Genomic DNA, 24,563 nt, shown 5'->3' on the forward strand with positions numbered 1-24,563 from the left:
AACTTTTAATTATTTTAGCTTAAACTATATAAATCTTTCCTGGATGAAGATTACAAATATCAGCCGAAGCGAATAGAAACTTACATACGATATAGAGCCATTTAAAGGAGAGTTTAGTGAAATGTAATTAAAATGGAAACACCTTGAAAATGTACCATAATGAGCAACCAACAATAATTATTTGCACATTTGTTTTTATTATTATACTTTATACACTAAGATTTTCAGCTGGTTTAATTAAAACTCGTTTAATTTTTAGCATACATATGTATATGTACTTTTCATCTTAAATAAAGTAAACAAAAATATATATATGTTTATGTTGTGGCACGTGTTTTCTTGTTTACATTATCCAATATCCCAAATAAATTTGCAATCAAGTTAAAAGCCGAACATATTTTTGGTATGCACGCATATATTTATTACAATTGGTATAAAAAAGATTATTATTATTACTAATTATTTTACAATTTGTTGAGAATTTTACAATGCCTTTAATGTTTGTAATTTGAACTCATCGTTAATAGTTAAACGGCTGGGCAAATAGATCTTAATAACGGCTTAAAGCGGCAGAACTGTGTTTATTTGAATGTACTATAAATATGACGAAATGACGCAAGCCAAATAGCCTTAACAAAAATATATTTTAACTTTAAAGAGTCCGATATGAAGTTCCAGTGAAAACAGCAACAATCTCCTGTGCATACCAAGTACAAATCAGCTTAAAATCTAATTACGAACGCTAAATTGAAGTAGTATAAAAAATATAACTAACGTAATGCTTTATATAATCATTTAGTGGTACAACCTTAAAACAGGTGATATTATTTACAATTGTTATACTCGCTACCCATAGGGAAGCTAGAGCCTAGATAGATTTTTGGAACACAATGATAACTATGATTTATGATTCCTTAAAATTTGCGATCAGAAATTATTTAAGGAATACTTTTGAACGGCAAAAATCGCTCTTCGGTATATTTTAAGACTAATACCGGGCTGCTTTGCTCTTATTCAAAATGCACACTCGACTTTCTCACTTAATTCGCAACTTTCTTACTTTTCTCTTGAAAAACTACTGTTGCTGCAAATTACACAGCGCCGCGGCCACAATTAACATCTCATTTAGGTAGCCCAATAAAGACGTTTGCTTCAGGGCACCATGATCTAACATTTTGAACTCTCTTAATGCATCTACAGTCCGTCGCATCTGAGTGCGGCAAGCGGGCTCGTTGACACGCAGCGTCGGCAATTGAATGTTTGTTGCACGTGTTGAGGTCAAAGCTCCATCTGACACACACAAAGATTTTATGTTAGCCATTTGGCCTTCTAACCGTTGTTCATTGTATTTGCTAACAACTTTCTTTGCTTCCTCCTGTACATCATATTCGGTTTCCGAATCGTTTTCTCTGCTCTTTGGTCTCGATGTGCTATTCGTCCGTCTAACAGATTTTCCTGGCTCCGCACATAGGGTAAGATATGTCGGTATTATGTCTTTGAAATTGCTGCTCTCAAACAGTTGCAGATCATCACAATCACCACGAAATGCATCGGACACATAGCTTATGATACCTGCAAAACAGTTCATTAATAAAAGTATGTTCAGCGGACGAATCACTCACCATTGGTATTGAGGCAGAGAATAAACTTGTAACTGGAGCAACCAAAATTAAGGGTTTCACACACATCCGTCTCTACACATTCAATGAGCGATCTAACGTGCAATAAATTAGATCTGTAAGCCAAAGGCATGTGTTTCAATCGCTCCGAGTAATGCTTAGCATCTGGCCAACAGATGAGCGGACGCAGGCAACGCGCCAGCCTAAGAATAGTCCGTTTAAATGTTTCTTTGACCACAAGTTCACTAAGATCGAAAAGTTCGGCAAGTAACGGGAATGGCTCATTGAGACGCATCTTCCTTAGAGTAATGCAGCAATCGAGATGAGTTAAATTCCCGAATTTGCATATGATACGTTTAAAGAGAGGCAAATGCTCGCTGGTCACGCCAAGGTGGAGAGTAGATGCCATATCAATAGCTCCCAAAGTCATACTACGCATGGTGCGTTGTGGAACTTCTCGGTTAAGGAATACAGCTTGGCGCACAGCGGATGCGACAGCCGGTGCTGCTGCTGGAGTACTAGCTGCTATACTTGGGGCATTCACATAGCCAGTTGCAGACGCATTGCTACTCGATGCAAGCGAAGGTCGGGTTGTTGCCTTGATAATCGTATTGGGCGGTAGAGAGCTGATCGCATCACCAAGAGCTTCCTTCTTAATGTCAGCTGCTGGAGTAGACGTTTGCCAAGATACTGAAGTAGGCGTAACTCCGTAGCTGGCCGACTGCAAGACAAATTTCGGAGTCTTCAGCAATGGAGTGCCTGTAAAATGGCACAAGTAATGAAAGTCCGAGCAAGCGTTGGCGCTGTTTTAACTACTATTATTTACCTGAAGTGGTAGTGATGGCATTGCGTTTCATACTCGGTTTTATTATGGCTCCCGCTGGTAGTTTACCAATAGCGATTTTATTGCCTGCTAGCTTCTGGAATACATTTTTAAATACTTCAACGAAAATGTACACAAATATTTGAGGGGTTTCTATTTAGCCACATGGTCTCGGCGTTGCCACACCGCCTCAGTTCGCTAAGAAATCAGCTGTTGAAGTAAACATTGAGTATACCCACACAGGCACACAGACAGTGGTGCACACACATACATACTGTACATACGATGTATGTATATACCTTTATAATTTGCTGGGGCTGCACTTGCATCTTGGGTCTTAGCACTACGGAAGGCGTTATTGGCACAATGCCTTCTGGCGTCCTTCTATATTTTACAATTGTTAGCGACATTTTGTGCTTGCTATTAGATTTTCACACACTTCGTATTGCACTCTAAATAAATATTGCACTTTTGTTATTTATGCGATGTTCGCATAGTTTTGTTACTCAGAGTGACTGCGAGCTACATTTCATAATATCCTACTTTACGACAACAAATATACCAAAATATATCACTTGCACAAAAGACTGCCAGCCATTAATTTATTTGGTATGGAACTTGTTTATTGGGTTTAATTTAAAATTTCAAAAATCTGTAATTTAATCAAAAGTTTTATTTCGTTTTTAAACATTTTTTTAACCTCTTGTATTAGCAATACACTTAGCAATACACTCCAATTGGAAAACGTACTTTTGGAAGATTCAAATAAGAAGGGTATTTTTAGTAACGAAGATTTTTCACTGGCGTAAAATATCATATTTTGAAGTCCCGCTTGCGGTCACCCTGATTTAACCGACGCGCCTATTTTGCTTTTTACTGTGTGTGTTTATTTCACTATTATCGCTCGACTGCTTTAAACGCGAAAACGGCAACGATTGAAATCTGACTCAGGCGGTCGTACAACTGGCTTTAACTTCCGCGTAAATGTATGTAATTGGTTTGAGTGTATTGTTTCTGTAATTACGATAAGATTGTTTTATAATTAATAGAGCGTGATTTTAAAAATAAAATCGTTAATTTTTTGCACTTGCTGTTGACCAATAATTTAAAATTAATTTGTATGTCTATGTGTGTGCATGTGTGAAAAGCAATAACAATCAACAATAAAAACCCTGAGCCAAAACTGTGACCGTGAATATTCAGTACCAATACCCCAAAAACACAGAATGAATACATCGGTAATTAAGCTATTTTCATGCACCTCAGCTCGCGGCTAATTTTTCTACTTGTGTTGGTACAAAAGTACAAAAAACAAGTGAGCCCGATTTAACCGAGTGATCGACTACGAGATGCCCTGTGCCCATTAGGTTATGTCATAACACGCCCTCACACCTACCCACATATCATTTTCTTGTGTATGAGTATAATTCTTCGGTTTTGCTACTCAGATTTCGTCCGACATACGAGATATTTACGTGAATAAATTCTATATTGTTATTTGGAATCTATAAAAAGAAGTAAGTAATTTTGGATTTCCGTGGATTAAGGACTAAGGGGGCATGACTGATCTTATATTTAAAATAGGCTTTTTCCTCGAATATCTCTTATAATCTCCGAAACCCACGCACTCATGCTGTAGATGTTATTCTTTATTCTTTATTGGGTCTCATATGCACATTATTTTGACCGTTTTCAATGGGCACAACCTATTGTCAACATTAAGTGCGCATCTGACAACAAAAGATAAACGAGAGTGTGGGTATCAATGAAATTATTTCTCTGATAAGAAATAATGGTGTGGCTTTAGCATTTATTGATTCAATTATTGCTAAATACAAATAAAGTAAATTAGATAGATAAAGTCGAATGGCAAAACCTGGTACGCATTTTTGATAATGCAATCTGAATTTACTGAAGATAATGATGATTTCGCATTGATAAAAATCTTCTTTATTTTTTGTTTCATCATTGAAGTGAGTTTTTGTTTAGGAATCATTGTACTACGATTAGTAATAAAAGTAGAATGGTATATCGATCATATAGTGTGTAAATTGGTAAAATGTTCTTGTACATGGGATACTTGTTCTTTCTATATGATTAAAATCAAACGATTTAAGACGAATGGTGATAAAGCTAGTTCATGTTCGTTATAACTTTGATGGGATCTCCTCTATTCAATATCTGCCTAGATTCGTGACCTTTTAACGTTGCGCGTCACAAATCGCAAAACCTTTCGCGGTGTAAAAGTCAAGTTTTATATTGCACTAATTTCAGTAATTTTAGTAGTAACTAAACAAGACATCACTTATCTATAGCAGGTGCAAATCCCTATAATCAAAAGTTTATAGGTAAACTATTTTTAACAAACTGGTTCATTGTATTCTCCCTCTTTAACTAAGTAGTTGCACTACAAGTGGATGAGTTAGATTTTAGTTTAATGAATTTCTCGGTGATTCAAGTTTGGTGCGTGATGTTGCAGTTACTATTTTTAAGGCCGCCCCCACACAGTACTAAGAAAACTTCACGTACGCGTCGCTTTGCTATAAATATTTTGTTTTATGTGGTCATTTTTAGAATGCAACGTAGCTTGGCTTACTAAGCCGCGTTAATTATAAAAGACAGTATATTATTGTTGTACAGCGTATAAATAGAAACAATAGAAATGGAAAACAACTAAATGTACTTACTTAAAGTAGGCTGATTGAGAGGCGCTTCACTCGTCTAAACAGACATCGCCATATGAATGTCTGAGTAAATATAAGTGCATAATAAGATTTTTCGATTGGCACACCTTTCGATAGAGTACAACATTTGTAAGTTTTAACTTACACGCTCGAATTGAATGACGTAAATTGGTCAGAGCATGAGCATGGTCTAGAATAAAAAGTGCATAATCAACACCGAGAGTGGTTAATGATCCTAAACACTCATTTTTAGCACTTGCGGCTAATTGTAGTTACAAGTAATTCAGTAAGCGGCAGCTAATTTTGTTCGCTAATATAAGGTATTTGTGGTGGAATTGTTTTTGACCTGTATTTGTCGATCGCTATCAGTTTATATTTATTTTTTGAGAGAGCTTCAGAAATAGATCTGTTCGTAGCAAGTTTAGATAATGTTTGCGGTTTTCATACAAACCTGTGTTTAGTATTATTATTATTATTTTAAATACACAAAGCTTCTTAAATGTTTTTTTACCCGATTTATTTCATAACTAACTGCAATACTCATTAAATCAAAAGTCTCATAATCTATAGAATAGATCTTTCTTCTAACAAACATATTTCATGCTGAATTCTTCCGATTGAAAGATTGCGACTCTGTCCCTTGAAAATATTAACTTTGGACAGAGGTGGGCAGATGAATTTCAGCTTCATTTTAACTCTAAGGTTAACCTCATAAAATTGCATCCATTTAGTGAATCAAGAAAAACCATTATATACATATATAGATGCAATCATTACTAAAGCTTCTTAATGATCAAAATTATTTATTAATATTAATTAGCTACATATCATTGAGGCAAGTAATTGGATATAAAATGAAAATATTTATAAGGTATATTTTTGAAAGAAAAAAGAAAATGTCATTACGATTAAATTAATCAGTCAAAAATCTAAATCAAAATGCGCGAATTGTTTGACATGGACTAACTAAGAGCAAAAAGCAAACAAATGTAAATTCCGAAATAAAATGGTGCCAAGCTAAGTGATGATGATGGCGGAACTGAGGGGAGGTGCTTCGGTGTTCGGTGGTCCATTCGCATTGCCATGTAGCGCCTGCGTAACTGTCAACTGTTGTAAAAAATCAATAACACAAATGTTAACATGTTCAAATAGCCATATAAAAATACATTGCAGCGACTTGGATGGGACAGGTACTGAGCAAAGCACACACAAAAAGACAAGTAAGAAATCTGCAGTCAAGAGTATTCGATTGTAAGATACCCAGTATTCAAAACATTAGGAATAACCGAAGTTGAAAGACTTGTGCTGCTGCCAATATTTGATATATATTATAATATTATTTTCAGTATATCCTAGACTAAAATGTTTAGGCTGTTGATGCAGATTAAGATAAGACTTTATTCTGTTAGAGTTCGAATTTCAAATTGCTTTAACCTATAATACCCTTTCTCCCTATTTGTGCCGGGTACAATAACTAAGTTAAAATGCCGACAACGTCAATGGAGGCCAATAGAGAAAAACACACATTATGCTGGTATGTGCCAAAAATGTTTTGAGTTAGTTTGAACCAATGACGATTGGAAACTGGATGCGAATACAAAAAATTCAGGCGACAGATTTGGTTAATAAAAGCCGCTAATGAGACCATTGAGGCGTGACTAGTGCGATTTGCAATTATTATTAGAAGTATGTATTTCGATTAGTCAATAGGAATTTAATTTACGCATTTATGAGAGACGGAGTGAGTTAAATTATGACAGTCAATTTAAAGTATTAATCAGATAAGATAAATAATGTTGCTCTAAAACTATTTATGCAACAAACTATTGAAGAGTACATATAGATATATATCTTAGAATTATTTTAAGAAACTCTAAATATATAATACGTAACAGTATTGAACAGTAACCACTCATTAATCTTATGCATTGTAACTTCTAGTCATTAAAAACAGAAAGCTGTAAAGCGACTCAATATGAGGCGCAAGATATAAATATTTATCCGTAGTTGCTAAATTGGGCACCAACTAAGAAGTCGCTAAGTTAAGCAGTTCAGAAGTAAGACAGATGAAAATAGTTGCAACCTGAAGCCAAGAAGCTGTTTGGTAGTTTCTGTTTCGGAATAAAAAGTGTTGGCTTTCGGCTTAATAGTTGCTGAACCCGTAACGAGTATCGACTAAACACAGTAAAGTGTCAGTTGGTTGACTACAGATATGTGGACAAGAGGGGGGATTGGACGATCAGGCAATCTACGCTTAATTTATGTGCATCAAGTAAACATTTTGCCTGCCATTTGCGACAAAGATAAAGTAGTTGTTATCCATGCAGCCCGTTGAAGTAATTGTTGTTGTTATTGTTGTATCCGAACGAACACAAGCAATGTTGCGGCATACGTGTCGATTTTATTAATTAGCTCTGCGGAGGCCCAAAAGCTAACCATACGATGTATTTCATTTTTTACCAGGCACCCATCTGTTGTAAAAGCTTTGTGAAAATGAATGTACAGTGTGTGAGGCAAGCAGAGGGAAACATCTCCTATATCGTGAATTATAATCATGATGATCACAAGATATATATGATAATTTGTAGACGTACAACTCCACATTTCGATTATATTGATGAAGGGGCTTTTAAATGCTTGTAGTGTTACCATTATGTCATCCACAATTTCTCAGTTACCAATATTACTAAAACTGGTATAAAAATTATGTTTGTTTTCTGCTTACAATATTTTTTATTTTTGTTAAAACATTACAGCCTCGTGTAAGGCATTCGCTCGAGGTAAACACATAGTGTGTCCTTAAGCAAATATCATTTAAGCAAATATAAATTGTAAATTTACATGTTAAAATTTGGTATGTCTGGGACCCTGCTGCTTGCAGAAGTTGATTCATAGAATTATCCCACTCGTAACCTCTAACTCTACGCTTACATTCTTAACATTTCTACGTTATTTGAATTTGACTAACATGCCCATTTTCCGCAAATGAAAGTTAAAATTAAATTTAAAGTCCGACTAATATTATACTTGTTTTTTAAACCCATTAAAGTATGTTGTGAACAAATTTCAGCAGCTTAGCTCTTACTGCCTGAGATGTACCTTTATAGTTCAATCAATAAATGAATAAGTCAGTCAGAAATAAGTTAATCAATCTTAAGTGCAAACATATTTAGAGAGAATATGCAAATATGCCTATTAAATTTCGTAAAGCTATGTGGATGTATTTGAATTATTTGGGACAATACGCAGTTGAATAATCTGCTCGCTTTCAAAACACTCAATGCGCATTTATGCACATATAAGGAGGCTTTTCATGTCACGTACTTACCAAACACTTTGTCTAATAATTATCTCAATGTCTACTGAGACTCCCATGTTAGATTAGATCGGCAAATTACTGCTAATTGGATACCATTCGAGCTGTCAGCGTCGGTTTAACTGCCCGAAGCAGCGATACTACAATTAACATAAAGGCACGGACAGACTGCCAAAGACCTGTTCACATTACAAACAAACATATACATACATACTAATGGTATATGTTGGTTATTTAGTATTATTGTACTATACATAGTACAATTCAATTATAATGAAATTGTCCACAAACTTTATCTTACAATTCAATATTAAATTTCATTTGCTATGTTTTATAATTATGCTTCGATTATTATTCAATTTGAAGTGATTATTATTATATGATTATTTTATATGTATGGACCGATCAATGTGCAATTTGGAGAGAGAAACTTTTCAATGTATAACCTTGCCCGAATTATTTTAAAGAATCAGAGCATCATGTATCTGCATACTCAAAAGCTTTAAGCCATTTTTCTTGACTTTCAATAGCATTCGCATAATTATTAATTTATCTTCTGGATGATCCTCAAAACCCTTAATTTTAGTATTTGATATAGAAAGATGTTACATAGAATATAAGTATATTTGGTATACCATAATTATATACCACTATACTTCAAATATACTGCAAGTGTATAAAATCTAAAAGATTGTCAATCAATGCATGACAAATATAGTAAAGTAGTTTTTTAGCAAAAAAAAATATTTCTTGAAAATTTTTCCAAAATTGTTATTTAATTGACGAATTGCAAAGTGCAGAAAGCTTAAATGTAATTTGTATTTTATTTATATTCTCTTTTAATTAATTTTATATAGTAGTATATACAAAACTTACTTTTTTCAAAAGTGAACAGGTCTACAAAAGCCTACAAAAAGTACCGATGAACAAAGACAGAATCCAAAGCGAGTGTCTCGCTTGCGTACTTGGTTTCATTAAATGTGCTTCAAGCGTGAAAACGTGCAACAATTTCAGTTTAGACCCATGCCATAAACATCAAAGTTTGCAATTCTCGAAATACGCTTAGTTTGGAATTCAGTCGCCCATTGTATTTTGAGAATTGCTATACATTTGTTTTCTGTTCAGAAGAATCAATTACAAGTGGCATGATCATGAGCAACGCATTATTGAGTGTTTATTTTTGTTTTAGCTTAAAATGATAAATAATTAGTTATGCTGGGTTTTAAACAGTTGGCCAAGACAAACACTCAAATATGTCAAATATTTTATGTGGCTGCAGGTTTAGTTAATACCTAATAATTACCAATTGAGATTCTGAATAGTTATGTAATTTAATTGATTTACATTTTCTATAATGAAGTTTAAAACTGACCAAATTTTTTACCTATTTGCGGAACTTGTAAGCTGCGATTACAGCTACTCCCAGCAGCAACACCACCATTCCCAAACTGCCAAATAATGCTAAACTCTTCGACAACGCAGCAACATTTTCATTTTGCAGCAGACCCTCCGAATCTGTGTCAAGTTGTGAGTCCTGTTCCATGTTTGGCATGATCACTCTAAATTGAACACGCGACATCTCGGATGCCTCTGTTGCATTTCCATGAATTCTGTTAGGACCTGCATTCCGTCGTCGTCGCTGCGGTAGACCTGGCTTACAATCTTGGACTGTCACCTGACAATCTTCGTGCTCCAGACAACCCGTAATACGCATTGACATCACCAGCAGATCTCCACTTAACATGCCCGGAAACATGATGGCTCTGAAGTGTAAACGTTGTCCGAGAGGCGGCTCAAAGTTGGGCTCATGAGCGCAGATGCTTTGCATGGCAGGATTGAGGCATCCGTTAGAGCTGATTAGCTGAGCACTATTTAAAACCTCCCCCAGCTGGAGAGAGTCGCTGTAGCTGCACATCGCTGAGCTTAGTGTAATTCCAACCTAAGAGTACATATAAAAATTCTAAGTTATGTACTTAAAATATAAATTCATTGTACCTTACCATCGCCTGAGAGAACATGCGCCCGCAGTAAAAGATCTTCCCCCCAGTTGCACGGCTCCATTGGTCTCCAGGTGTCGAGTATATCCATTCGTGCCGCGTCTCAAGAGTTCAACGTGTGTGCGAAAAGCATTTTGGTTACCTCCACGGGCGTAGGTGCCACTGTTTCGAGACTGTCTAAAGGGAGATACTCAAGTTAAGTCCTTGCTAAGAGTTACGGCATGAATACTGACACGTCATTAGCAACTCCCATTTTGAGGGCTTGAACTTTGGATGCAACTCGTTCCTGCACCTTGCAGTGCAGTGTTAAAATAGAATCACTGGCTGTGCGCAATCCTCGAATGGCTGGGAAACGAACTCGCAAACACAAATCCTGACCACAGGCATGAACTCCACAGTGATCAAAGTCAGTAGCCGCGATATCCAACAGAAGAAAACTGCGCGACATCTTCAACTCGCAATGTCGATCCTTTTCATTCTCGCTGTCATTATCCAACACTGGCGTAGCTCCCAAGAAGTTGTCCAGTTTCAGTATGGCTCGAAAATATCTCGACTGCAAGCAACGCATGTCTTTCACGCGAAGTCGCAACTGTTGCTGTTCAGGATTGCTAGCAACTGGAGGCAGATAGACAGGCGACGGTTTCGAAGGATTCTGGGGAGGAGCATTGTAGTCATAGCCTAAGAAACCCGATTGCTCAACCTCATTCACTTCATTGGGATCCTGAACAATTATCGGACGTTGAGTACTTGCTGTTGTCGGATTTCTTGTCGTAGTACTTGTGCTAGGCTGCGGATAATAATAGCCAGCAACCTCATCGCTGCATTAACAAAGCAAAATTAATAGAATGGAGGGAAATCAATAAATTACAGTGCCCTCAAATACCTTGGCTTGGGAGCTTCATAGTTGGGTCGCTCGTCTAGGCCAGGAGGCAAATAATGTTGACTAAGAGGTATGAAATTGTTGCTTCGTTGACTCAACCCCTTAACGTTGCGGTTCTCCACAATCTCCGGCAGACTGAACTCAGTTGTTGGTGACGCAACTGGCGCAGGTGTAACGGGATTGCTAACCACAGGTCGTCCATATAAAATCGATTGCGATAGCGGCAACTGAAACGAGGCGGGATCAAGCTGATTGTAGCTTCCAAAGTCCGCAGGTGCAGCAAAGTAATGAGCCACATCCGCTGTGGATGATGAGATTGAAAGCAGCAATAGAAGGGAGCTTAAGATTATCGAACACGTCCAATTGGTTGACATTCTGTCAGATCACTAACTGATTGAACCGATCGTGGGTGTGTTTTTATAAGCTAGTGGCCTCGCAATCGTGATTAAAGCTGACCCAAATGTCTGCCAATAATCGGATTTACATACGCAGAATACTCCAACCCGTATGTTCACGATTTTGTTTTGAAAAACTTTCCTCACTCACGATACACAGTCGCTTTTACTTTACTTTTTGTATTAGGTCAGGTTATGTGAAAAAATAGACTCGCTTTAGTGTTCCCTAGAGGAATTCAGTTTCAACACTCGTTGATACAGGTAGTATCTATGTCCAAGATCGATCGCATCCTGTTGCAATCCTCTGGGGACAATGGCAGTCAGTCAAATCTACAAATCATTTGCCATTTGACAGGTCGACTAATGACAACACGTATTCTCAACTCAACAGCAACATTTTGGCCATACTGCAGATATCCGCTTGGTCGAAATCAAAAAGACGCCAGCGCCAATCAAACTTAACAAACCATATACGCCAACGATGTGTCGTTAATTTGCCCCAAGATGGTCAGACAAAGTAATGTCAGTCGCAATATTATATATTGGATATTTGACGTACTAGCGGCAGTACCATTAAGTGCCCAGCGACACCAAGCACGGGCTTGTTAAAGCGCGGGAACATGAAAAAGCAGGCAAAACATATAAAATATAAACTCTAATTAGTTGGGGGAAAATAATTTAACTTAATACTAAATAGGCAATGTAAAAATAAAGTTTTAAGTTAAGGAATATGCGAAATGTAGTCACAAATTCAAATGGCATTAGAATTTTGTACACAAACAATATACACAAGGGTTTATGGATGGCTTAGCTTATTTTATTATTTTTTGTTATTATTATTATTATTAGTATTATTTTATTACAAAAAGAAATTAACAAATAACAAAATCGAAGTCTTCACGATTGGAAAAAGAAATCTAAACATCTCCGAAAAATCATTAACTTCATTTGTTAGATTGTCTATTGCCGTCGTACCGATATACCAAATTTGTTGTGACTATCTTTTATCATCTCTGTGATTCACGCATTTTCACAGACAGTTGCACAAAGCTTGGAACCCTTCTATACATTTTCAAAGGGCAAAAATAACAAAGACAATGAACATACTTTAAACATTTTTGCCATTTTTGAAATGCCGAAATGGAATGTCTTCTTTTAAATTGAGCTCCAACATCAATTTGTATGCTTCTTAAAATCTTTAGTTAGAAATGTCGAAAATGCTACTTCATTTTGTATTAATATTCTGAAAGCAATGAAGTTATTTATAACAGAATATAGAACATCGCACAGAACAAACTTGAGGTAAAAGCAACTGCTTTTTAAATATTTTAATACCTTTTTTAAGTTTTTTTTTTTATCATTTTTTTGTTATATTCAAAAGTAAAAAATATAAAATAAACATAATTTTATTTTAATGCTAGAAACTAATAGTATAATATAATATGATAATATTATTATTTTATAAAACATTAATAACATATGCATGTAAGATTCATTTTTAATTATCAAAATGAGTAGCGTATCTTTTTCTTTAAATATATCATCGTCATTGTGAAGCCAAAAATAAAGTGAAAGACGTTGATTGCGATAAAAGTGTCCCACGGTCAACCTCCAAAAGATTGACAACAACGGCCAAACACTGTTAATAGAGGCTGAAACGAATTCAAAATAATTGAATTAATGTTAATGGTAACATTGGTTTACTGAAGCTTGTGTTGCATAGCGAAATGATTTATTGATCATTAGTTGATAAAAACATACATTTCAATTCAATAAAAATACATTTATTATGACAATAAGTTTCTTTACTCATTTTTATTAACTCTAGTTGTTCATACAGGTGTTCTTTGTTGGATCACGATGCCAGGTACCTCGTTTCCCTCCAATAACGATAACTTCTCCTACGGCTTCCCCACGGCAACTACACAAAGCGAACGAATGCTCCAAGCACAGAATCGCCGCAAGTTCAGTTTTCCTGCCACACTTCACTCCGCAGCGTTGTTAGAGGTGGGTCAGCGGGAGACGACGCGGAGGCGTCTCAGTAACGTCAGCGATGTGGTTACCAGAAAACTTTCGTATACCATTGGCTGGAAGGCTGCTCAAATACCTGCCCAGGACATTATAACCCAGGTAATCTAGATTGTGTAAATATTTAGATCATATTTACAACTATATCCAACCTTAGGGACGATGTCTTTGTGGACACTACATAAAACGACGTTTGCGACGTTCAGGACTTTTCAATAAGAAGTTGGGACTTCAGCGCATTAGAAGCATTTTGGGCAATAGCAATGCATCATTGGGCATAGTCCGAGATGTATTTCCAGCAGTGCAAGTGGTAAGTAAAATGCGGATTTTAAATAAGAAAAAGTATTTTGAATAAAGTCTATTTCGATTATAGTTGGGTGACGAACTGGAAAGAATGCATCCGCGGGTTTATAATGGTGTCGCTCGACAAATTTGCCGAAATCCCGGCGGTGAATTTCACACACCAGATGCTGTAAGTTTGCTTCTCGGAGCAGTTGGTCGAGAACTATTTCGAGCTGAAATCACTTGGAGCAAGGTAATCTCATTGTTTGCTATAGCCGGTGGCCTGTCAGTTGATTGTGTGCGACAAGGTCACCCCGAATATTTGCCAAAACTAATGGAGAGCGTATCCGAAGTAATAGAGGATGAACTCGTTCCCTGGATAAACGAGAATGGTGGATGGGTAACTTATATTTTCTAATACACTGAAAAGACTAAACATTTTATGATATTTTCATTTTAGAACGGCATTAACACACACGTATTACCTACAACCAGCAGTTTGAATCCTCTGGAATGGACAACTCTAGTCATCGGGGTTGTATTTGGTTTGATTTTATTCTTTATGTTATTACGTTTTATTTTTAATACATTAATTCCGAAAATATACCAACGATTTACGCATTGATTGCAAAACTTACAAAATATGATTTTCTTTTTACGTAATATTCCCTAATAATTTTAAATAATTAAGTTTGGAATGCATTTTAATGCTATCAAAGGAAAGGTCTTCAAATTATTGACGAAGAACATTGTTATTTTTATACCAATTAGTTAAATAATAGGATGTTATGACTTTGAACCAAAAGAAAATTTATGAAACTGGCGTCTCCGATCCTATAAAGTACATTTATTCAAGTGATATTAGTTCGGGCAACATTTTATAAATTTATTTACGAAATTGTTCTCACGCAATGAGAGTCTTTAATCTAAATCACTAGTTTTTGATGGTACAAATTTATTTTTATAAGCATTGGTCTATTACCGAGTTTTCGAATTGATTATTCCACCGGTTACCGAATTGTACCGGAATAAAATGAGCGTTATTATTGTACAATTTGTAAGCTTAGTTTTAATAATCTTATTTTAAGTTTTGCCCACTTGCATAAGTATTTTTACTATCTTTCTAGCAATTGTTAGTTCCGCAGTAATAAAAATGTCAATAGAATAAATGTATCATAGATATCGTGTAAACAAAAAAAGAAAAACAAAAATGAAAGCTTTATCGCAAGAAATGTTCCCTATCGCCTTTTATATCATACTTCTCATTTCGATACACCTGGTATATTGGCATATCGTTGTTGTCGAATGCGACAATAACAATTTTTTTTGTAATGTCAAATTGGGAAACTTTTAACTTTCGATAAGACCTTTAGTTGCTGCTAAGATTTATTTCGGGCAGTTGTTAGATTCCCAGATAATGGTATATATTGAACAAATTATTTAAGTGTTAATGATTTTATAAATTGTAATAATTTAAATATTTTATTTTTTTAAATTGGACATTCGACATGCAGTTATTATTTTATAACTCTCCTTTAAAATGTCTTCTCAGAATGTAAATAAATTTTGGAAACTAAATGATAAAAATCAAACAATAGAGCAATTTGAATATCTTGGCGCGCGTAGTGTGGTGAGTTACGTTTGGTTTTCACCTCGAAAAACATCGCAACACTGAAAAAATATACCGAAAAATGTTGTCCGATATTTTCACACTTCTCACGTATGGTAAATGTTGAAAAAAACACCAAAAACGTAATTAAAATACATTTTTCGTACAATCTCATGAAAGTGTTGGTCATTTTTTGGTATATCTTCTCATACTCACAATTTTAATCGAGATAAATAAGAACGTTAAATTATTATTATATTACTAAATGAAAGTATTCGCTTTTTTACAATAATGTTTGCTTACATTATGAGCAGCTGTTTTAAGTTCAATCGGTCACACTCAAAATTGCTGTGGAAACGGGAAAGTGGCCTTCAAAAAATATGTAACTGAAATGCTTTATAGCCAAAATAATAAAAAGGTTTTTAATCAGACAAACTATCAGTTTAAACACACAAATATTATGTAGCGTTAGCTATTTAACTTCCTTGACTCGAAATATCAATGATAATTTTTTTTTTTAATGCTTTTTGATTAAAGAAAATGATACTTTTCCTATGAAACTAATCATGATCATGCGAATTAAATTTGGCGCCAAACTGTGTGTAACGTAACCAACTGGCAGGCACATTGAGCAGCTACTATTGCCGTCCCGCTTTAATAAGCTTTCATTGCGTGCTTTTTTGGAGCTCGACCCCAAAGCAAGCAAGCAGGCAGCGCAGTCATGCGAGGAGAAGCAGCAAACAGCAGCTGAGTTGACGGCGCACACTCTCACGCGTAGAACATCGGGGCCGCTAAATTTTGTGACCGAGACGAAGCAGAGCGGCAATACCCTAGCGTTTGCACAACATTTTGTCTCGTATATTCCCGGTTAAAAGTTCAATGCAAAGTGAAGCAAAACAACAATACAAAAAAATACACGCGCTACAGCAAAAGGTAAAGGCAACAGCAGCAGCAAAAACAAAAGCGAAAAGAAAGCAAGGGGCAGCTTTAAATTCAATCGCTAAGCAGCAGCGCAGCAGCAACAAGTTTTTTTAGTTGTTTTCTTTTGTGTGCGCCGTTCGTGTATGTTTGCTTGCTCTTCGTCTGTTTGCTTTGTGCTTAATATTTATTGTCAAATTTCGTTTGTTTTGCTCACTTTATCAATTCAATCGACAAACTGCATCCAAAAAAGCGCAAAACAAGTTGTGTTAATTGCAAGGCGAATTCAACTGTAATAATAAAAGCTCTACTTTTCCAAAACTTACATCGACTTAGAGCTAACAGGGCAATTGAGAAGGCCGCGGAGGCGGAGACGAGTGCTAGAGCTAGAGCTAGAGGGAGCAAGCAAGCTTGATTCTATTTTTGAGCCGCACAAATGACAATGTCGACCGCCGCCGTTCCAACATCCAGCAGCACCCCCAAACTGGCCAAGCTCAAATCATCGTCATTGGATCACGAGATATATACCGCCAATAGGCGAAGCACTATCGCCACCTCCGGCACCGATTGGAAGACATTGCGAGGTTCACTCAATGGAAGATCCGGCCATGGGGGCAACCTAAATGGACGACACATGACCCGTGCTGCGTCCACTTCATCGCTGGCCAGCAGTACGCGCACCATAACCAACTATCAGGAGTACAAAATGGAAATTATTAATCAGGTAAGCCAGCGCGAAACAAAAACGATAAAAAAAAACATCAACAATAGTTTATCAACGAGAAAATACCCTCGGGGAAAAAGTTTGAAAATATTCAGAACTAAAAGCAAGAGCTGATGTCATGTGGTCAGTCGTTCTTTATGTTTCCATCCCGGGATCTATATAAGCTTAATTTGAGATATACTAATTTTTAGAAGTACAGATTCCGATCAGAATTTAATTACGTCGACTACTATTAAATTTTTGAACCAATTGATAAAGCCAAAAATAAAACAGTTTTATAGCCCGATTTATTTATTTTGGCCTTGCTACTTATTTAAAGTAAACTAAAATACAGTCTCATTTGTTGTTATATGGAGTTTTAAACCATTCAGAATGATTTCTGTCGAGCAGACTCTCAATCTTTCATTGTCTACTTCTACCGCAGCTGTGTAAATAAACAAATTTCATATAAGTAGATATAAATTTAGATAATTAAAACAAGACAGCAAAAGTTGAGTGATCTGTCTATGATATAAAACAAACTCAATATGGGACTTAGGGTATCTTGATGTCGGGTTCGCTTTCGTTTGACTTCTATTTATTTTTTGTGATTTGTTTATCTCAGCTGATAGCAAAGTTAATAGAAAATGCACCCATTTATTTTACATGAAATTGTTGACATTTCTCAGTTGTCATCATAAATATTTTTTATATTTACTTGCCTGCAGTCATCGTATACTTACGAACAAATTGTAGTATCATGTTAGATTTTTAAATCAAATTAAACATCTATTCCCTGGCATGCATAAATATAAATATACATTATTATGTGTTAATGAGCAACTCAAATTGCAAATTGATTTATGATTTTTTAGAGAATTAAAACATAGTTGCAAGTTTTATCTATTTGCAACTATTGTTGAATTCGTTTTTTCTAAGTTTTATTTAATTTATTGGGTCGGAGATGCCTTTGTCCGCCTATTATCTATACTCTAGACTATCAGCTAAGCTACCTGAAGATATTACTCAATGATAACATTAGAGAAACTAAAAATAGTTTATACAAGTGCACATAATGCCAATGGATGATGGATTCTTTGAAAAGTCTGTTCAGAATATTTAGATCACCAAATGATAATAATTATATCAGAGCTGTTCAAACAAAGGTGATTGATTTATAGATGAAAGAGTATATAGTATAAACATAGCTCGCAAGTAGGTGATTAACCGCTTGGCAAAAAGCACGAAATAGTTACATGTTACTTATTTTTTCAAAAGTCTATTTAACGCTTCAATATCAGGGCAAGGCCAACATTATTTTGTTTTTGGCGATCTCTAGCGTGCAATGTGCAGACATACTATACATATATGTTTGTGTATAACAACTTGACAATTTATTGATTGTTTCTCAAATTGGTTGGCATGACGAACAGTAATTGTGCAGTTGAAAGTATTAGATGAGACTATAATAAATGTGAGCGGCGTGACATTGTAAATTAAACGATCAATAATGATATGCGTTGATAGTTTAGTCAGAATAACAAGCTTGGAATAATAGGATAAGCAAAAATAATAAAATTTGTGTATTACATATTTGTGTATACATATCATTTTATTAAAGAGTCTTACTCTGGCAACAAAGAGTGTCAAATGTTAAAATACCTATGTATGTTTTTAATCAAAAATTGTATTTTCATTATTATTTTATAAACAAATAATAAAAAAGGTTTATAATCATACCCTAGGGATCAAGATTGAAGATTTATTATTCATAATTCAGAGTGGCAAACTTTCAATTGATGCTGACTGATTTATTCGATTTTGTTTTTTTGTTTTGAGACTTTTGACTTTAGTTTAATTACTCAATAAATATCTATTTGAAAGGCTTTTTTCAGTCACAACTTAAACCTATAATTAGTAAACGCTCTAATACACCTTTCGTTGAGTGAATAATAATATCAAAGTGGTCCTCACAAAATATATGTATACTGGGCTTTTATAAGTAAGATTTCCGTACACTCTTAATCTGCTCAATCTATACTATCCAATATATTATGTTTAACGCTAAACTTTAGCTTTCGTTGTTACACTATAGTATATACCAGCGTGTGAAATGTGTGAATGAAATTTAGCAGATATCACTTATACCCAGAAACTCAAAAGCAAAAGCAAAGGCACCCCACTACCATAAAACTTTTGTTTAGCCAAAGAATGAACAAGACAGATACCCCACCGATTTTCGTAATGCTGACGATTTAATACTCTTTCATTGAGATATGTAATATATTACTTACCCATATGTTCACGTTTAAATAGGTTGTTATATGTATTAATTTTTGTTTTTTATTTTTAAATTTGACTATAGAGATACTAATTCTGATATGGTTGAATTTTATAATTTTCCAAGTACAGACTACTACTCTAAATAAGAGAAATACTAGCAAAAACAGCTATAAATACATTTGCAATGCATACGTCGAATTCGATAAAAGAGGAAAATAGAAAAAATCTTAGAACTGTTTCCCGAGTTCATAATTTATGATTCCGTGTGCCCGGAAATTTTGACCAGTGCTTGATGTTCAGATTGAACACTTTGTTTGTAAATTGGCATTGATGGGCAGCCGGGCAAAAGATCAAACCCACAATTGAAGATAAGAGTTGATATAATTGATTTTAGTATTTATTAATTTTTGCCTCTTTCCGTGTACTCATCAGGGCAAGTGTCTGTGTGGACAATATATCAGGGCACGGCTACGTCGAGCAGGTGTTTTGAATCGAAAGGTGATACAAAGACTGCGCAATATACTGGAGCCATCATCCCATGTCGTCTATGAGGTGTTTCCAGCCCTCAACAGCGTAAGTATCCATAAGAATAGGATAGCTTTCCATTTACCATATTTCATTATGATATTTCTTCATTATCTTTACAGATGGGGGAAGAACTCGAACGTATGCATCCACGCATTTACACGAACATCTCGAGGCAACTGTCACGCGCACCTTTTGGGGAACTGGAGGACAGCGATATGGCTCCCATGCTACTAAATCTGGTCGCCAAGGATATTTTTCGAACAAGCATCACCTGGGGCAAAATCATATCGATATTTTCGGTGTGCGGCGGGTTTGCCATTGACTGCGTCCGTCAGGGTCACTACGATTACTTGCAATGTCTGGTCGACGGTCTGGCCGAGATTATTGAGGATGATCTGGTTTATTGGTTAATCGATAACGGCGGTTGGCTGGGACTCCAGCAACACATACGGCCGCGAGTCGGTGAATTCACATTTCTTGGCTGGCTGACTCTATTCGTGACCATCTCGGCTGGCGCCTACGTAGTATCGAATGTTTGCAAGCGAATTGGAAGTCAGTTGTACTCGTTATTATTTTAGTATCGGGTTACCTTAGCTAGCTTTAATTGTACTGTATAGTCAGTGAGACATAGTTTCAATCATTCCTCCTTACAATTTTTATTAGCATTTAAAGAATTATATTTAATGTTTAATATTGATACTTGTTATATTGTTTTTGTATATAATGATTACTTAGTGCCAAACAGCGTAAATAAAATACAATACATTTGATTTGCATATTTCATTTTAAATACTGCGGCAAGCATCAATGGTAAAAAAAACATCGAAGACGAACTATCAGTACATCAGGTGTGACCATAAACAGTTTCTAAAAACGTTGAAGACATTTCAAATCGAAGAAATCTCGAAAGGTGCCATTTGGTTACTCTTTATTTAATATTTTGAGAATGTCAAAGCGTAATACAACTAACGACAGGAAAATGAATGCTCTAAAATATGGTGTTCTATTTTAGAATATCATTTCGAAAGTATTGTTTCACAGAATTCGCCTATTTGAAATTTTCAAATTGTAAACAAAGCAAAAACAGCTGATACACAGGGTTGCATTTACGCTTCACAGAAAAACGGTCTTTATATAGTCCAAACATAAATGTCATGGTTAACTCACTATATTTGTAAAGCGGTTTTTAGTTTGGTTCAGTCAAATTTTTTTGCCCTTTGCCACATCGTTCTTTTTGAATATTTATTTGGTATGGTTGATAACTTTACCGATTACTTTCAAAAATTTCAAAAATTTGTATAAAAAATATCGATAAGCCGGAGCTATCGATGAATGTCCAGCTCTAGAATATCATTGAATTTACACTCATGACATATGTATATTGTGGGTGCCAAAGACAGATATAAACAAGTGCTTAATTTATAATAATGCCATGTCAGGTGCGTATATCTTAAGACCTTAGCTTATTAAATCTTTTAGATCAACCATTTATTTGAGTATTTTATATTATTATAGGACACTCTGGGAAAGGCGTCGCGACAACTCCGTTGCAGTCACACGTGGAGGTGAAAAATCAAAGCAACATAGATCATTTCATAATTGATACCTGCTCCGATGAGATCTATTATTGCGAAGATTGTGGCAAAGACTTTGACAGCATCGATGCGTATAACAGGGCGCACAGTGGGCCCAACAGTTGCGTTGGAGTCGCTGAAACTGGATCCCTTTTCACGGTCCACTCTGTCGACGACAAAGATGAGCCCTATTTGGGTGATGACACAATTGATAGCGACGCCATTGTGATTGAAGATGAGGCTATCGAAGAGCTTGACAATGTAAGCGAGCCTCAGCTTTGGGAAGTGCTGGACGATAGTGAAGTGGTGCCAGTTGCAGACACTGAATCATATGCGGAAGGTGATGTTGAACTTGAGGAGCTTCCCAATAAATCCGAGCGCTACTTTTGCTTTGATTGCCACAGCATATTCGAAACGCGACAAAGCGCCGAGGAACACAGTTGCCCTCAGTCAGAACCAAATAGCGAACCAGGCGCAAAGCAAAACAACGCATTATTTGCCAAAACGCAGACGCCAGTGAGACGGAAAATAGCTAACAACGCTGCAACTGAAGGGAGTAGCAGCACGATATGCAATATTTGCAGCACGCAATTCAGTTCGGCAAAGTGTCTGAAGTTCCACATGCGAATCCACAACGAACGTGCCTCCAAGTCCATACAGGACGCGTTGCCCGTTGGTGCGCATCAGCAGTACAGCGAACTTGATCAGTTCTATTGCGAGATCTGCAATAAGAGGTAAGCAGAATTTTTGCGATTCCCAGTTCTCAGTTAACGTCTACTGATCTTACAGCTTCGAACAGAATCTGTTGACGGTGCACAAACAGATGCATCAGAGCGAGAACAAGTTCTCTTGCGGCACTTGCAATCGCAAGTTTGACAATATCATCAACTATGAGATGCATCTCAAGATTCACGAGCGCCAATCAAAAAAGAACAACAACAGCAGCAGCAGCAGCAACAGCCGAAGCAACAAAAGCAAAGATATTGCCAATGGCAATGCGAAGCCAGGATTTCCCTGTCAATACTGTGAGCGTGTCTTTTCACGTCCCTACGAGAAGGTGAAGCACGAGCGTGTCCACACCGGAGAGAAGCCTTACAGCTGTGAAGTGTGCGGCAAAACCTTCCGCGTCTCCTACTCCCTAACTCTTCACCTGCGGACGCACACCAACATCCGACCCTATGTGTGCACGACCTGCAACAAACGGTAAGAGTGATAGATCCACTACCTGTGGCTACTATGACTAACAATCTATCCCAACAGATTCAAATCGCATCAGGTTTACTCGCATCATTTGCGCATACACAGCTCGGAGCGCCAGTATGTCTGTGATAGCTGCCCAAAATCGTTTCGCACCTCGGTGCAGCTCTATGCCCACAAGAATACGCATACAAAGCCGTATCAATGCGCTGTGTGCAATCGACCCTTTGCCTCGCTGTACGCTGTCAAAACTCACATGGCAACCCACCGAATTAGCGACGCGAAAATCATCAGCAATGCGGCAGTCAAGAGTCAGCAGCTGACGAATAAGTATTGGTGCATCACCTGTGGTGCAGAGTATGAGCGTCCCTTTGCCCTGAGGCTGCATATGAAGTCCGCGCACGGACATCCCGATGACGCGGACTCCCGTCTAGCCAAGGTGCCACCCTCCATCGATGATGACAACAATGAAGTCATGGTACCGGACTCTGAAACGGCTGTGCTGATTGCGGCTGCTAATGCGGATTCGGCGGCATATTTGGATGCAGGCGATGAGTTGGATGTGGTTATTGCTGAGCCAAAATATGAAGAATGCATCGAAGTTTCAACTGATGCGGTGAGTGTTGCAGTGTAAACGCGTGAAATAGTTTACTAGTTCTTTTTCTTGTTCAAATGAGTTAGCTCGTTCATATAACAGTAGTTGTGCAGTGGACCGTCTAATGCATCGCTTTTTCTCTTTCACTCTTATAGTTTGATGTGGAAACCTTTCACAGCGAAGAGATCATTACAGACTGGCTAAAGTGAAAATGAAAGCAGCGTGTTTTACTTGTGAATATTTATTGCTGGCGTACATACATCTTGCATATAATAAAATAAGTTAAGAAAATTCAAAATGGATTCTTGATTACAACTAATTGCATAATATAATATTAATAATATATGTATAATGCTAAAAGTACAAACATAAAACTGTATTTATTGGTAAACAGCATTCTAGCATCATCAACATTATAAACTATTCTTGCTCCTCCGTTTTCTCCGACTTATCGTTGCCATCATCCCCTTCGCATATTTCCTTAAGTACCTCAACCAGATTGTTGGCCTCGTCGAGTTCTTTACGCATTATGTTGATCTCCTCCTCCAGGCCCTCGATTCGCTCGTGCAAATGGCGATTCTCGTTCAGAGTGTTTTCTAGTGCAGAGCGACGCTGCTCTGCCAGCAGTTTGTAGTAGTTCTCGCCAGGCTCACATTGGCTGGTTAAATCTTCAGCGGTGATTGGCTTATCAGCATCGTTAACTTCAGCTTCAGTTTGTGTGTCAGCGTCCTGCGTGGCTATTGTTGTTGTGGGTGTTGAACCAGAGTCAACGCATTGGCGTTTACCATACTTTGGCGCTACATTCACGCCAGCCTTCAAGCGACTGAGCTGATCCACAATGGAAACGCGACCAGATCCCGTGAGATTCTCCTTATCGTTGGCGTTTGCCTGCAAAGGCTTTAGAGTTTTGCGTTGTTGCTTCAGATGCTCCTGTTGTTCGGCCTCACTCTCAACTTGAATGTAAACTCGCGCAGCGCCTGAAGACATTTTCAAGTCGTTTCGTTAGTCGCTTTGATAAATGTTGTGCTCGCGCTTTGTTTGTTAAAACATTAATAACCAAGCGTTTTGGCTCGCGTTTCTTCCTCGGGTTTATGTTTGCGTTGTGATGGCCGCCAAAATGATGCCGCGTGCT

The 24,563-nt window shown here is 36.7% G+C and overlaps 6 protein-coding genes across 9 annotated transcripts; 3 read left to right on the forward strand and 3 right to left on the reverse strand.

Annotated features, from left to right (window-relative positions):
* Positions 1-85: 85 nt before the first annotated feature.
* Positions 86-2,969, reverse strand: LOC133840810 (uncharacterized). Of its 3 annotated transcripts, none has more exons than XM_062272891.1 (4): positions 2,742-2,969; positions 2,446-2,536; positions 1,623-2,378; positions 86-1,572 (listed from the first exon to the last, which is right to left on the reverse strand). In XM_062272891.1, exons 1-4 carry the CDS (start codon positions 2,850-2,852, stop codon positions 1,076-1,078), a joined length of 1,455 nt encoding a protein of 484 aa, XP_062128875.1. In that variant the 5' UTR covers positions 2,853-2,969; the 3' UTR covers positions 86-1,075. The 3 variants fall into 3 exon arrangements, with proteins under 3 accessions (XP_062128875.1, XP_062128874.1, XP_062128876.1); XM_062272890.1 differs by having other exon boundaries at positions 2,446-2,539; XM_062272892.1 differs by having other exon boundaries at positions 2,446-2,652; positions 2,742-2,876.
* A 352-nt stretch (positions 2,970-3,321) lies between these two features.
* On the forward strand, positions 3,322-14,666 carry LOC133840812 (bcl-2-related ovarian killer protein). 2 transcript variants are annotated; one of them, XM_062272894.1, is made up of 5 exons: positions 3,322-3,428; positions 13,555-13,844; positions 13,900-14,052; positions 14,116-14,424; positions 14,485-14,666. In XM_062272894.1, the coding sequence occupies exons 2-5, from the start codon at positions 13,575-13,577 to the stop codon at positions 14,647-14,649; spliced, it is 897 nt and encodes a 298-aa protein (XP_062128878.1). In that variant the 5' UTR covers positions 3,322-3,428; positions 13,555-13,574; the 3' UTR covers positions 14,650-14,666. The 2 variants fall into 2 exon arrangements, with proteins under 2 accessions (XP_062128878.1, XP_062128879.1); XM_062272895.1 differs by having other exon boundaries at positions 3,328-3,428; positions 13,543-13,844.
* LOC133845069 (uncharacterized) lies at positions 9,773-12,308 on the reverse strand. Its single transcript, XM_062279408.1, is given in 6 exon segments — positions 9,773-10,327; positions 10,329-10,381; positions 10,443-10,485; positions 10,487-10,616; positions 10,673-11,257; positions 11,323-12,308. Coding segments are annotated over 6 exon segments (1,683 nt in total). The 5' UTR covers positions 11,694-12,308; the 3' UTR covers positions 9,773-9,826.
* A 1,667-nt stretch (positions 14,667-16,333) lies between the features above and the next one.
* On the forward strand, positions 16,334-20,841 carry LOC133843161 (bcl-2-related ovarian killer protein homolog B). Its single transcript, XM_062276589.1, has 4 exons — positions 16,334-16,566; positions 16,888-17,275; positions 19,970-20,110; positions 20,185-20,841. Exons 2-4 carry the CDS (start codon positions 16,988-16,990, stop codon positions 20,641-20,643), a joined length of 888 nt encoding a protein of 295 aa, XP_062132573.1. The 5' UTR covers positions 16,334-16,566; positions 16,888-16,987; the 3' UTR covers positions 20,644-20,841.
* A 517-nt stretch (positions 20,842-21,358) lies between these two features.
* On the forward strand, positions 21,359-23,728 carry LOC133840275 (zinc finger protein ZFP2). The gene is made up of 5 exons (XM_062272026.1): positions 21,359-21,504; positions 21,581-22,373; positions 22,429-22,842; positions 22,900-23,452; positions 23,587-23,728. Exons 1-5 carry the CDS (start codon positions 21,498-21,500, stop codon positions 23,638-23,640), a joined length of 1,821 nt encoding a protein of 606 aa, XP_062128010.1. The 5' UTR covers positions 21,359-21,497; the 3' UTR covers positions 23,641-23,728.
* Positions 23,657-24,561, reverse strand: LOC133840277 (geminin). The gene has a single exon (XM_062272028.1). The coding sequence runs from the start codon at positions 24,416-24,418 to the stop codon at positions 23,852-23,854; it is 567 nt and encodes a 188-aa protein (XP_062128012.1). The 5' UTR covers positions 24,419-24,561; the 3' UTR covers positions 23,657-23,851.
* Positions 24,562-24,563: the final 2 nt, after the last annotated feature.

Source organism: Drosophila sulfurigaster, chromosome 3 (genome assembly GCF_023558435.1).
Source record: "Drosophila sulfurigaster albostrigata strain 15112-1811.04 chromosome 3, ASM2355843v2, whole genome shotgun sequence".
In the NCBI taxonomy this organism is placed as follows: Eukaryota; Metazoa; Arthropoda; class Insecta; order Diptera; family Drosophilidae; genus Drosophila; species Drosophila sulfurigaster.

Excerpts from the sequence above, each read along its gene's own strand:
- LOC133843161 (XM_062276589.1), top strand. The coding sequence starts at position 16,988 with ATGACAATGTCGACCGCCGCCGTTCCAACATCCAGCAGCACCCCCAAA. Across the intron at positions 17,276-19,969 it reads AAATGGAAATTATTAATCAG|GGCAAGTGTCTGTGTGGACA; the intron begins GTAAGCCAGCGC and ends TGTACTCATCAG. Across the intron at positions 20,111-20,184 it reads TGTTTCCAGCCCTCAACAGC|ATGGGGGAAGAACTCGAACG; the intron begins GTAAGTATCCAT and ends TTATCTTTACAG.
- LOC133840812 (XM_062272894.1), top strand. The coding sequence starts at position 13,575 with ATGCCAGGTACCTCGTTTCCCTCCAATAACGATAACTTCTCCTACGGC. Across the intron at positions 13,845-13,899 it reads CCCAGGACATTATAACCCAG|GGACGATGTCTTTGTGGACA; the intron begins GTAATCTAGATT and ends ATCCAACCTTAG. Across the intron at positions 14,053-14,115 it reads TATTTCCAGCAGTGCAAGTG|TTGGGTGACGAACTGGAAAG; the intron begins GTAAGTAAAATG and ends TTTCGATTATAG.
- LOC133840810 (XM_062272890.1), bottom strand. The coding sequence starts at position 2,852 with ATGTCGCTAACAATTGTAAAATATAGAAGGACGCCAGAAGGCATTGTG. Across the intron at positions 2,540-2,741 it reads AGCCCCAGCAAATTATAAAG|AAGCTAGCAGGCAATAAAAT; the intron begins GTATATACATAC and ends AATGTATTCCAG. Across the intron at positions 1,573-1,622 it reads TCTCTGCCTCAATACCAATG|GTATCATAAGCTATGTGTCC; the intron begins GTGAGTGATTCG and ends ACTGTTTTGCAG.
- LOC133840277 (XM_062272028.1), bottom strand. The coding sequence starts at position 24,418 with ATGTCTTCAGGCGCTGCGCGAGTTTACATTCAAGTTGAGAGTGAGGCC.
- LOC133840275 (XM_062272026.1), top strand. Across the intron at positions 22,374-22,428 it reads TGCGAGATCTGCAATAAGAG|CTTCGAACAGAATCTGTTGA; the intron begins GTAAGCAGAATT and ends CTGATCTTACAG. Across the intron at positions 23,453-23,586 it reads TCGAAGTTTCAACTGATGCG|TTTGATGTGGAAACCTTTCA; the intron begins GTGAGTGTTGCA and ends TCACTCTTATAG.